The following is a 14,263-nucleotide window of genomic DNA, read 5'->3' as shown; positions in this document are numbered from 1 at the left end:
CTGAAGAACAGAAGCTCAACAACCGCTGTGCCCTGTAATTTATAAGACACTACAACCTAAACACTGATGTTGGTGTAAGTGTACGCTCTGTTTCAACACTTTACAGGCCAAATGATCACAAGGTGAGGTGCATCAAACATCAAAATTCACACTGTACCTGTGCACAGGGTTAGGGTTACAGTGGATTAGAATGCTGCAGGAGGTAGAACTTGTTTGTGAACCATCAGTGCCAAACCAAAGTGGTTCTCTGACACCTTAGTAAAGCTCTAAGAATGCTCTAAATATAGCGTACACTTATAGAAACATTCCTGATGGGTTGGACTTATTTAGAATAGCTAAATTACGAGATAGAGCCGACCATTCCAGTTCTCCGGCCAGACACACACAAACTATTGACAAGTATCTCATACAACCACACTTAAAAAAACCTGAACTATCCCTTTAAAATTGTCTTTATTATTTCTGCAGGACTCATATTCATCATGCCAGGTTGATGTTTGTCCTTGCAGGTTTTCAGTCCAGATCATTTTGGAAGCAACACGTCGACAAACCAGTACATTTGAACATTTTAACATTTTCCAGATGTGCAACTTGTTGAAATTAAACCAGCCTCACTATATAAGCCCTACTTTTCCACTACGAGCCTGCACAGTGTTCCTTCTTTTAAGGTTATAAAGCTCAAATTAATTCAGAGTAGGAATGTGCATGTTAAGTTGTTGTCTCCCGCTGTAGCTCGGATGCAACTTCTACCCCGATGTAAACAAGCACAGATGAGAGATGGCATGGTTTGGAAATAACAGACATAACTAAATCGACTGGAGCAATGAGTAACCAGCACAGGTGGACGTTAACCTGCAAGGGGCTCTAAAGGCTGGTGGTGCTAGCTCTGCTAACCTTAGCCACACTCAGAAAACCCACAGACTCCGCGATCCTGTGTTAATCTATGTTACAGAAATTGTGCTTTCTGAGTATCTTCTTACCTTTGGACGAGTCAGTCATCTGGAATCTAAATAAGTCACTTCTGTGCATCCCTAGTTCTGAGTATTTAAACCTAGAAAGGCCGTAAAAGTCTGTTTGACTGATCATCTTATACTGCAATGTGTTTGATGTTTGCCATTTTTGTCCTGCTCTTGAAGATCTGCGTCATCATGTGCAGCAACAACTTCTGTAGTTGTTTTTTAAAGAAATGTAAAGCCACATTTGAGACTACTAAAGTAAAAGGTTCTTCTATCCATGCCTTGCTCACGTGAGCCCGACTTTGGAAGATGCTTTCTTAAGGTTCCCAGCATGTCTTTGCAAATATCGCTCCCTAAATCTGTTTGTTTTCCTGCAGTGTTTTCATCGTCTCGTCCTGTGACGATCAGACTGTCTGCTTTAGATATTTTGGAGTAAATGCATTTCAAACATGTCCATGCAAGTTCTAACCATGAACTGAAATGCATACTGGTGATGTTTAATAAGTTATGGCATCCTAAGATTCAAGGAAGAATGAATACATTTGTATTTACCAAGAAAAAGAAAGCAATGCTGTAATTTGATCTTGTATCTTAAGGTCCATGATCCATGCTGAAACTAAAAACCTCCTCAAGGTTTAAATTTATCGTCGAGGTAACATGTTAAAAATGTAAGAGCTGTCATGGAGATTATAACAGCTCCAGAGTCCCGGTACTTTCAAGTCTTGAGGCAGGAGGTTGGACTCCTCATATTGCACTTGAAAGCATCATTTGAGTAACACGTTTCTGCATAAATATTAACACGTCTAAAAACCCTGCATGGCATAAACACTGTAAAACGTTGGTCTACTGTTGCGTGACAAGCAGCTAGCCCCACTGTAGCACCGAATGCATGAGTCAAAGGCCCTACATGACTACATTATACAGCCGCACACCCACACAAGAAGAGCCAAAAAACACGTGGCAGGGTAGCCCCCATTCAACGTGTGTCTGTTACCCCGGAACCAGCTGACGACAAACCTGGATTCAAGTGTGTGTGCATGTGTGTGTGAGGACTCTCCTCAACGTTAATAGGCCTGTAAGAGCTCTCCCCTACCGAGGTCTCTGAGTTAACACACTGTGTGCGTGTGTGCGTGATGTGTGTGTGTGTGTATGCATGAGTCATAGCTTCTTTTTTTTTTTTCCATGAAAGAAATGAAATAAATAAGGGTCCAGGAGCCTCACCTCCTCCGCATAGGATTTCCCGATTCCATCAGTGGCTCCAGTCACAACTGTAAGGAGACAGAAAGAAGAGAAAGAGGTGAGCACAAAGTTTTTCACAACTCTGACACGAGGTAGAGGAGCAGAGGCCAAGTCTGTGCATGGAGTCGGTGCTTCCGTTCGTCCCATTGTGAAAGCATACGTGCAAATGGACTCTGATGTGGCCTTTCTTTGAGCCCAAGTTCCAGCAGACCTTCCTTTAAGTCTTGCTTCGAGTTTAGGTGAAACGTTTGAATAATTCATGCTCGTTCAGCCCCAAAATTCAAGCAGACAAAGCATGCACAGATAAAGTTTACCTGCAGGTTTAAAATATCTTGCAACTGGTTATTTGAGGAGTTTATCCCCTGCAAAGAAGGCCAGTTTGCAGGGCACATAAGTTTGAGAAGTACACCTGCAACCCCTCGTCTTAAATAATGTGAAAGTTTTTCATAGAAATATTTACAGTCACTGCTTCCCTGACTTGTTTCTTGTTGATTTGAGGCATGGCTTTAATGGAGCTGTACATCCTCAATGCAACGCGTGATGTCTTAACAGCAACACCAAATTCCTCCTTTGCATACCATTCAGAGCTCTTATGGACATGCATACTGCACACCTTATGTCAGTCAAGTCTGCAGGGTTCAGTGCTCAGGATAAAGGGTGGAGATTGGGGATTTTTTTTTCAACCCTGAGGAGACAGAACATCTCAAATGTGTGAAACTACAAATGGTTCATGTGTGAATAAACGTGATCACAACTACAGTTGTAGTTTGTAATTTGAACCCGTGCACACTTCCTCCAAAGTCCCATGATATCAGCACCTCACAGAGAAGAGAGCTCATGCCACCCTGACTCATTATTTGGCATGTCTTGCTGCCTTCACTGTTTTGAATATTGTTGCATATTGTGACACACAATACAAAAAAGGCTCACATCGATATATGTCCCTCTTTGTACAGAGTTCCACAACGCACCTTCACATCCGGTTTGTCTGCTTCCAGCTGTCAACAGAGCTGCCAAGAGCCCCGAGCCCTTCGCAGGTGACAGATGGGGCAGTTATTTGAAGGCTTTCACCAGAGCAAAACCCATCGGCCTGCACACCCTGTGATACTATTTAGGAAAGCCTCTCTGATGAAAGAAGTTGTCATTGCAGAGCTTACACTCGGGTATCGTATCCGCTGTTGGAAATGCTTACGAGGCATTCACTCTTGGTCTTGCACAAAAAAGGCGAGCATGCAGAGTGAATTAAGACGCCAAAGATGATACAGATAGGAGCTGGATCACAAAAAGAAGAAGCTACAAAGACAAAAGACGGGGCGGAGATTGTACAACGACGGAGATAAGATGGCATACATTGCAGCAGAGCAAAGATACAAGACAGTATAAGACTCACAAAGCCCTCTACACCCACTGATACCTCTCTGAGAGCAGCTCCTGTGATGCACAGGGACATTTTCAAGATCATGTAGGGTCTTGCATACGAGCACAGCCCTCGAATAGATTATTAAATTAGCATTCTGTCAAGAGTAAATCAAATGTATCTGCAGTGCAAAGGTGGAGGATAAATTTGGTTGAAGCACAACAAAAGATGGAGAAGCAAAGACAGAGAGGAGCTGATGTTCTTCATGTGTTCACAGTTCTCCTCACCTTGTCAAGCAAGCGGGGCTATTTTTAAACCTTCACTGCCCATCAACCCCAGCTCCTCTCTGACTGACAGAGGACGGGGGGAAAGAGGGATGGATGGAAGAAAAGAGGGGGGAGAACAAGACAAAAACGGGTGGTGCTGGTGTGGAGGATGGATTGGGGGGGTACTCAAACACACACACATGAATATATTATTAGCGAGGCTTGATGAAAGATTAATAGAGGTAGAGGACATTCTCCGGCAAAGAGCTGGAGAGAGAGCAGGAGGGAAAAAAGAGACAAGATGAGAGAGAGAGAGAAGGGGGGATGCAGGGAGGAGGGAGTGATGACGAACATGGAGCCGGAGAAAGGAGGAGGGTGAAGTGGGGTAGGGAGACGGAGGGGAGGGATGAGGAGGGATCCTAGGGGCGGCTAAAAATAGAACTGGAGCGAAGCAAGAGAGCGAATGAGTGAAGGAGAAAGAGACAGAATAGAGATGGCGGTTGTGGAGGAAGAGGAGGAGGAGGGATGGGGAAGGGGGGGTGAAGAAGGGAGTGAATGAGAGGAGAGGAGTGAGAGAGTAGCACAAAGTCAAAAGTGAAAAAGAGAGCAGAATCCCTGGTTATTTTTAAACCTCCCCCCGTGTTAAGAATGAAACGCTCCGTGGCAGAAAAGCCTCAATGGGCGCGGGTCGTACCAAATCCAGCGCCGGCTGCAGATGCAGGTGGAGGCAGACGGGGTTGGGGAGAGGAGACATGAAGCTGCAGAGTAAAATGGCTGAAGAGACAACAAGCATCAGCTTCTCCCTCTGAAGTAAATCAGCGACAGGGTTCAGATTTCACTCATAACACTGGAATCATGTTACAGAGATGATCACTGGAAATATTTTGTGCTTTTGGTGGAAATCCTGCAAAATCTGAGTTTCTTAATGACATTTAAAGAGAGCAACAAACATGAAGGAGGAGAGGAAACTAGCTGGTTGAAATATTGTTGAAATGTAACATCAGGACCCTGACTCTTCATCCCTAAAATAACAAGCAGTATTTCAATCTTTATTTAAGTCTCATGTACAGCATGCATTAAAGACCGTACATCAGTTTAGCATCAGAGTGATCTGGCTGCAAATATCCCTCATTGTTTCAAGCTACTGCAAAGCTAAAACAAAGCAGTGGTTTCATTCTGTTTTGAAGTTTAGCTCAGTGCTTCTATGAAAGTTATCCAAATGTTGTGGATTATTGTTTCTATAGCAAATAATTCTCTCATAGCAAACGGTCAGATTGATAGTTTGGGGTGAATGCCTTTTATTAACTCTCTGCACACATTTCTATCATGCTTCATAAAGTTGTCTTTAGATTCAAGAAAGAATGATGGTTGTTGGATTTCCTGTTCCACCTCTACAGATTTCATTCTGAGATTTTACATGACTTACTATCAGGAGGGGAAGAGACTAACTGCATTCAAGTTATAGGAACTAAGTAGCTTCTTTGTGCACTTGTACTTTGAGTAGATTTCAAAAAGGAAACAAGCTCTTTATCAGCTGTGATACTGCCAGCTGATTGGCTGACGTCTACCACCCGTAACGATGGAATCACTCAGTCAATCTTTATTTATAAAGCACCAAATCACAACAAATGTGATCTGAAGACTCTTTCCAAACAGAGCAGGTCTAGACCGTATTCTATGTTCTATTATACACAAAGACCCAACATCAAGACAGGATCAGATCCAGTCCCATCTTACAGACAGGACTCAGTCTGATCTCATTTTAATCCACCATGAGCAGAGCACTTTGCAGCATTTAGCAAGTTACAGTGGCAAAGACAAACTTCCTTTAACAGGCAGAAACCTCCAGCAGGACCAGACTCATGTTAGACACACATCTGCTGAGACCGTGTTGGAGAGAGGAATAGAGGAGAATAAGAGTGACAGACGATTGTGGTGAGATGTATAGTAGTAGTTCTAGGAGCTGGAGTCCTTCTTTAAACTTCCTTTAACAGGCAGAAACCTCCAGCAGGACCAGACTCATGTGAGACTGGCATCAGCCTTGATTGAAAGCTATCACCTGACGAAGACCAGCAGGTCAAACTGTTGTGATTTAATAAACTTCTCGTGTCACTGAGTGAGTGTGTGTTCAGATCATGAAAACACAACGTGACTGAAGTTGCTGGTTGCCCAAGAAGAGCAGTAAAAAAGCCATTAATCACCTGACACGCCTCGCTCCAACAAGCAGAGAGAAGGCCCGAGTGATGAGGGAAACATTCCCAACAACACTTTCTAAGAAACGACAGCTCCAATCAGCTGAACCTGAAAACTTGGAAGGATAAAACCAACAAAAATGACACCCGGAGGGTCCTCAGTGCTCCGACTGCATTCCTGTCACTTAGGATTGCTAATAAAGCTCTCAGAGAGGCAGCTCCGATGCTGCTTACCTGCATGACTGAGTTACAGGTGCAAAAAGTAACACCTGTGTTTGAGAATGCACGCAGAGCATCACTGTTTCAACTCTGACCCCACAGAGGAGAGCGTGCAAGAATGTACTGTGTGTTTAAAACGCAGGAACAGAGTCACCCTCTGAACCTGAACCTGACAGGGAACAAAGTGTTACATGCCAGATTGAACATGTGCGCAGGCCGTGCATGCCGTGCATGCCGTGCATTTTGCAAATAGCAGCAGAAGTGACGACTTTGGGCCGTTATGGAGTCTTTTGTCATTTTCCCAGAATATCAGGTGAAGATTGTGAGAATAGATCATAACTTTAAAACACTAAAGTAAATCATCTTCAGTGATTTGTGCAACACTCCAACTATGCAAAACTGAAACTAAACAACAACAATTATGTCATCAAAGCAGCTGTGGGATAGTCTGCAGTTGCATTTATGATGATTGCATGTTTGAGTAATTGCACAAAGGCCAAATTACCCATCAAGGAAATAGAGCTTAAAGGGTTAAATGGTTGTTGTTTTTATAAGTTTAGACCATAGACTGTAGAAATAATGGACGTAGTATCCGTGACGTCACCCATCTGTTTCTGAAGAGCTGTTTTGAGGCCAATTGTCGGCTGCAGCCATATTGGAAATGTTGAACTCGACATACAATAACTGCTGTTGAGCGAGTGTGAGGTAAAGAGGCGGGCTTTGAGCCTCATCGCCAACAGCTACAGTGTTCCCGCCTGTCAATCAAGTCAGCTGTGCCTCTCATAATGGAAAACTCGTAATCTTAATATCTTCGAAATTGCCATGCTCCAAAAAAAATTCAGTGCGAGTTTTGAACCAGGCTGGAAACATGTTTATTTCTGCTGCAAAGTTCGGCTTTTTGGAATTGGTGTGTATGTGGTTTCCGGTACTTCCGGAGCCAGCCTCAAGCGGATCCTTGATGAACTGCAGTTTTTAGCACTTCAGCATTGGCCTCATATTTTTAGCCATGAGTTTTGCGCTCGGTTTAGACGCTGCTGTCAGCTGGTCAGGGACTATGAGTGAGTAGCTCTGTAAAACTCCTTATAGTGCCTTTAAAGATCATTAAGTTAATGTGTTGATTTGGATGAAATCAGTTGTGCTTTTCCAGGATGAAGACTGCATTTCCCATGAGCACCATCACCCTCTGTGGTACAGATGTCACTCTTACAAAAGCATGCATTTGTTGTGCCAGCAGAACTCCAAACAGAGACACTTCAGGGTGAGGGACGAGTAACGACTGCAACATCCAACCTGAACACAGGCACTAATCTTATTTTATCCTGAAGGTCATGAGGAGGCATCGGTATAAGGTTGAGACTATTTTAAAATGAGTGAAAAACTCCCTACTGTGCCTTTAATCAGGATATCATATTAAACAGTCTAATACTGTCACAGCTTGTTTACATTTAACGTTTCAGTCATAAATATCCAAATGATTGAACATCCAGAGAGAGGATGTGCTTATTTTTAATGCATATTTCCAGTTCTGCCATCTTAAAGTGCAAGAACCGGAGGAGACATTTTGAAAAACATCCCTCCATCGACTTTAGAAACAGCTATATAAAGACAAAGACGGAAATAAACACAGAAAACATCAGAACTTTGTGATTTTCCACTCAGTATAACTCTACCAACGCCCCCTCCCTTCCCCGAGCCTGATACCCCCCCTCCCTCCCAAACTCACCACCAAAATCCTCGTGCTGTACTTATGAATGACTGCACTCCTCCCACTCATTATATAATAGTACCGTTTTCTGAATAAACGTTGTCTTGGGAGTGAGTGAGAGTGAAGTGTGTGTGTTTGTGTGTGTGTGTGTGTGTAACAGGAGAGGGTGGTGGGGGGGGTAGTACAGTGGGATTAGGACACAGAGTTCCTCCTGAGTCTTAAAACATTTCCTTTTTGCTTTTGAGTGGCTATCAGGAGTCTTTAGTGCAACAACAAGATAAATATGAATATGAGGCGACAAACATGGAGCAGGAGGAGTCAGGTCTGAAGGATTCTGCAGGAATATCATCAAATATAATCCAAATATTCAAATGATGTGCAAGGAGAACACAATGTCCAAAAATACTATTGTTCAGTTCAGTCACACACACACGTCCCAGTGCTCCCAGCAGGACTTAATTCCCCTCACGTGAGCATTGCATTACATCTGTGACACACACACACAGATGTAATGCAACAAAAAAAAAAAAAGGGTCTACGCAAGCATGCACGTGACTGACAGCAGCACTACTGACGCTCAAAGACGCACACACACACACTGACAACAAAGGGTGAATGTGTGTTGATGGGGCAACCACGTATTGAGTGATGTCAAGAATAGAGGAGAAAAAAAATGGAGGTTTGGGAGCGGCTGTGGGAAGACGAGTGTGTGAATTCATGAATGTATGCATGTGTGTGTTGGCAGAGAGGACGTGTGCACGGCTTCCTCTCATTCATTCCCCAGTAAACCCCCCCCCTCCTCCTCCTCCTCCTCCTCGACCCTTTCCCATTACACCGCCTCGGAGGAAACTGGTCCACTGTGCCGGCCTGACGGGGGCGCACTAGCCCTACATCTCTGCTGTGCTTAACGCTGCACATCACGTCCAGAGGTATTGACATCCCCCAGCCTTTTCTGTCTCCCTCCCTCCCTCCTCAGCAGTGGAGCAGCCCCTGCTGCTGTTTCTGCTGCTGCTGCTTCTGCTGCTGCTGCTGCTGCCTGCTCACTATTCTGAGGGTCTAAAAAAAGCAGCAGGAGGAGTAAAAATAGCAGCGCGCCTGCACTGCCTCGTCTGGGAGCTGCCTGCCTGCCTGCCTGCCTGCCTGCCGCAGCACCTGAATACCAACAAGATCTCCCATCGCCATCACCACGGCGACCAAGCTGCTGCTACTGCTGCTGCATCCTCAGCCCTCCACCTATAACGCTGGGAAAAAAAAACCATCTGATGCTGGCTTGGCTTGAAAAATATCTTTATATTTAGATTAACCGCAGGAGAAGGTGTGAGGATGAGCAGACACATTTGTTGGAATGAAGAGTTTATGATTCACTCTTAGGATAAGACACTTTTAAAAGGACTGTAATTCCAGGATGCTTCAAAATAAAAGCACTAAAAGAAGAGTAGAGTTTAATATTTAAAAGGAGGAAGAGGAAGGTGTGCTTTCATAGCTGCAGAGAAAGATGGCACAGTCCTGACTATCACTTACCTACAGGGGGATTTTTTTTTGGAAGATTCAACTCCTTATTCACAAAGAGAGCGAGACACATCTAAAATGAGCTCACCCCCCATCCCCTCAAACCCCCCCTACACCCCACCTCCTCCAAATCCCCAATTAAGATTCTCAGTGAGGAGAGACTGCGGTCCTTGTATGCCCCGCTCTCGTTACGTACTGTTATGTAATCTGTCGCACCCCAAACTCGCCTATCAACGAGCAGCCCCTCCCACCTCGTAGCGAGGGAGGGAGGGATGCAGCACAAGATCCAAAGACAGCTACCTCTCTCTCCCCCCCACCACCACCACCACCGCCACCATCCTTTCCTCTTCTAGACCAAACACACACATCCCATTCTCCATCCACCCACCTTCCACATTCAAACACACACACATGCTGCTTTAAATAGCAGGGGAAGAAAGTCACATGGGTGATATAAAAGTCGACAAAAATAAAGCTTGATCAGGACACAGAGAGAGAAGGAGAGAGAGAAGGGGAGAAACGAGGGGAGGGAGAGAGTGAGACAAAGAGACAGAGAAAAAGAGAACATGTACTTCAGAGTCGCCCAAGATAGTAGCAGCATCTATATTTGGGTACGGAGCAAAAAATAGTCCCCCCCCCCCCTCCCTCCTTCCTTTCTTTCTTTCCTCCCTCCCTCCCTCCTGCAGTCACATGCTTTGTTTAAAAATCAATAGTTTCTTTCAGGACTTGCATCGAGACAAGGTGATTTCTGAGCAGGAAACAAACTTTCCATATTTGACTTTGTGGCGTTTAAGGACAGGATGTGCCACGTGGAGGTTTGAGTTTCTATCCAGGAAGGAAAGTTCATCAGTAAAATCAGTGGTATCCTTCTTTGGGGTGAAAGCACCTGCATATGTGAGGCTGTTTTTATCTCTTACATCAGACCTACTGAACCAGGAGGTTGTTAGTGAACCCACCTTAAAAATAAAAACACAAACTTATTTTAACAGAAAGTTTGCACAAAACTAGATATTTGGTGGGTGGTGCAGAAGAAATGTACGAGTCCAACTGCATAAAAAGTCTCCTAAATGCAGCAATGTGTGTATTAAACAGCTGGTTTTTGAAGGTTGGTGTTTTCAGGAGGCTTTTTAACCCCATCACTGGATGTTTTTGAGTTCAAGGAATTGACTAGAGTCGAGTTAGTTCATTCAAATGAATCCTGCACAATACCATCATTGCAATATGAGCGTCTGCAGCACACATGTTGCCAAAGTCTGAATTTACTGCAGTGAATAAGAATAATATTTTAGATAAACAAGCAATGCTTCTGCACTATGCATGTATGCATTTACAGTTTTTTCGATTGCTTAAACACGATTTTGAAAACAGGGCCCATTTTGTCAAAGCTTGATGTATACAAGCGTGTTTAGTGTTTTGCAAAAAAGTGTGAGGCTGAAAGTGTGCATATAGTGGTGCAACATCTGGGCCGATGTTTTCCTCCTTGAGTGTAAGGTTTTGATAATACTTTTGATTTTGAGGCCTCATAATCATGCCTTCACACCAATTTCTCTGCAGCCAGAAGAAGCTCAAACTATTAACTACCCTCACTCTTGGAGTTAATCTAAAGATGTCATGCATTCAAAGTTACATGTAGTAGCCACAAGTTTAAAGCATGCATCATGGTAACTGTCTTGCAGCTGATTCCTACCATCAACAGATAAATTCTGCATGACTGGCAGCTTGCTTATGAAAACAACCACACATACCGACAATAAAACCTAACCTCTTATCAAGTCCTCCAACCTCTCACACGTTCTGCATGTTTGTACAACAACCTCAGCTTTTGTCTCTGATCCAAACGTGACTTCATCATACATTCTTCTTCTTCTTCTCCTCCTCCTCATGTTAAGCCCAGATTCATTGACGCCAAACTCTTTGAAGGAAGGTTTCAACTGATACTCACAAGTGAGCAAACTGCATCTCTGGCATGTGAAACTGCAACCAACCAACCAACCACACAGGAAGGAAGGAAGGTGTCACCGTGCAGAGAGCAATAAACAAGCTGTCAGTTGTGTCTTTAGATCACACGGTAGAGCAGATACTGAATTACAGAACTCAATGACCCCTTTATCCTGTAGAACATAGATGTGCATGTGTGGAGGGTTTGGTGTTAAAAAGGAGAAGTTCTAGGTTGTTAAAGTCATGCTTTGCTCCTCTAAGACAAGCGTTTGCTTCAAGTTCACGAGGTGCAAGAACATGAAATAAGAATACTATAGTAGTAGATGTTTAACTGGATGTGTAACAGGTTCATCTGGAAGTATTTTAGTACACATCAATCATCTAAGACAGGCTCATTTGTGTTCTTCTTCTTCAGAGGGATCAAATATGAAAAAAGAGGAGGGACAAAGAGTTGCACGTTTACATTTCTATGAGTAATGATTCAGCTTATTTGGTACTAGCTGGCCAAGTGGTTTAAGTATGTGCCCACTGTGGACGCTGGCTCGACTTCCAGCTTCATCCCATCTAATGAAGGCCTGGAAAATATACTTTAAAAAATGATGCACCTTTATGATCCTGAAAGAAGTAGATAGAGTAAGTTTGATTAAGAATAATAAGCATTTAATTCTTCTTTTTCAGTCCTTCTCTCTTAAAAAACAGACCTTTTAAATAATGGGATAAATAACGCACCAATAAAATGACTATCTTCTTAAAACAAATAGGGGTGAGTATTGGCAATTACCTCACGATACGATATGCATCATGATACTGATGATAGTATCACAATATTGTGATATATTGTGATATATTGTGATATTCTACACAGTTAACTAAGAACAAAATAGAGATGGTGTTTATGTAAATCACACAATATTACTCAAAATTGAAAGGACAAATTAAGTCAAAACTATTTGATTGAAAATAACCTTTCCACTTTATGTTTTGGAAATACTTAAGTCGTATTTTAGTTCCAAATCGGCTAAAATATGAATTTTTATTTGACAAAAAAAATCAATATTAAGAGTTGAAAATAGATATTATATCGGAGGTCAAAGTATCACGATATATTGCTGTATCAATATTTTTTCACACCTCTGAAAACAAACAGTCTAAACTTTCAAAATGTTGCCGTTTGACCTCAGTTAACACTCTGTAAAAGGTCAACCAAGTATTTTTGTGCTGAATAATTAAAGGGAGGTTTCAGATTATTAAAAAGGAACAGACTCAGTTTGAAGATGTTCAATTAAAGCTCCTCTGAGGACTTTTTAGATCGTCATGAAACAGACTGAAGTTGCCTCTAAATGATCTAAAAACACAAACACGACCATAACCGAGAAGAGAGACTTCTTCTGTTCAGTTATTTTTAAAGTCTGAAGCCACCGGTGGAGGGTAGGTGTCGCATCAAGTGGTTGCACGCTGCAGAACAAGCCTTTGTTTTTTAGATTATCCACAGCAAAGACTCCCAAAGTGGTGACGCATTTGACTGTGAATAGAGGAGGATGAGAAACACTAAATCAAACATGTACAGAGGGGGCGCCAAATCCTGCACAACCTGAAAGTTCTCACAGGAGCTTTAAAGCATTTACAGAAATACTGAACATTACTTCATTCCTTTCTCTCTCTGTGGAAGAATGCAGCTTTATAAAAAGTCAGAAAAGGTGGTGCATTTTTTTTGTAAACCAAACTTTTAACCAAGGCACAAATCAGCAGATAACTATCAAAAGATAACTATTCTAGGCAGCAGCATGAGAGCTCATCACTTTCAATCTGTTTTAACAAAAGGTCAAAGGAATGACAGTCAGTGGCCGGGTCATGTGCACAGATTTTAAGTCTTAGGTGTGATTTTACGTGTCTGTGTGCTCCTGCAGCAAAACCAATTCCCCTTGTGCAACAACAAAGATAAACTGAGGCTGAATCTGAGACATCCAGGAGTTTTTACACAAACTACTCAGGGTCAGTGTGATAACCATGTCAAAATATGCCCCCAAAACAATCTACGTTTAAGCCTAAGAGAAGCTGCAGCATACCCAGGTAATGTTCAGTGCCCTTCGGATGAATGTTAAAAGAGCAAATGGACTTTTTTCTTGTGCATGCACAAATTATAATCGGGGTTCATCGTGAGGCAAAATGAGGAGGAGATGAAAGATGGATAAAGTGAGAAAAATGGATACCTAAAAAAAGAGCTCAACAGGCTCAGAGGAAGATGATGAGACTGTAGACTCAAAGAGAGAAACAGATACACACACACACCAGCTGGATGGAGAGATGGGTGGTGAGGAGGAGGAGGAAGGGAGGGGAGGAATGAGAGGAGCCTGAAATGAGAGAGATGCAGAGGATTTTTCTCCTCTCTCCCTCTCCCTCTCTCTTTTTTTTTTTTAAACCCAGCATCCCTGGCTCGGGCACGTGTCACAGAGCGTGTTCATCACATGAACAGCAGTGTTCTCTCTCTCTCTCCGCCCACACACACACACATTCACACACACATTCTCTCGCTCATACAAATCACTAGGGGGAAGCACATTCACAAGGATGAAGAAGAAGAGGAGACCCTGCCTCAGTAGAAACACGCACACACAGATACATTTCATTCACATGTGTGCATGTTCCTCACCGTGAATGAAGCTCATTCCTATTCATAAAAAATAAAAAAACACCAAATCATCCTCTTATAATGAGAACTAAAGCGTCTCTGCTGCTCTGATTGGCCCACAGCTTGTGTTGACAGTCTCACACGCCTCTCATGTTTATTTTGGGAGTCAAATCAAACTCAACCAAATTCTTGCGTAAGTGCTGACCCGAGTCTTTGTCACTCCTGTGCGGCTGCTGATGAATGGCTGCATCCC

General features: G+C 43.0%; 1 protein-coding gene across 1 annotated transcript in view; it reads right to left on the bottom strand.

Annotated features, from left to right (window-relative positions):
* hsd17b12a (hydroxysteroid (17-beta) dehydrogenase 12a) overlaps window positions 1-14,263 on the bottom strand; it is a 28,639-nt gene that overhangs the window by 10,659 nt on the left and 3,717 nt on the right. The window contains exon 2 of the mRNA XM_034685683.1: window positions 2,178-2,224. Within this exon, the coding sequence (XP_034541574.1) occupies window positions 2,178-2,224 (47 nt within the window). The remainder of the gene's footprint in view (window positions 1-2,177; window positions 2,225-14,263) is intronic.

Source organism: Notolabrus celidotus, chromosome 6 (assembly GCF_009762535.1).
Source record: "Notolabrus celidotus isolate fNotCel1 chromosome 6, fNotCel1.pri, whole genome shotgun sequence".
Lineage (NCBI taxonomy): Eukaryota > Metazoa > Chordata > Actinopteri > Labriformes > Labridae > Notolabrus > Notolabrus celidotus.
The sequence above is the reverse complement of the archived record's forward strand: the minus strand, read 5'-3'. Positions and strand labels throughout refer to the sequence as shown.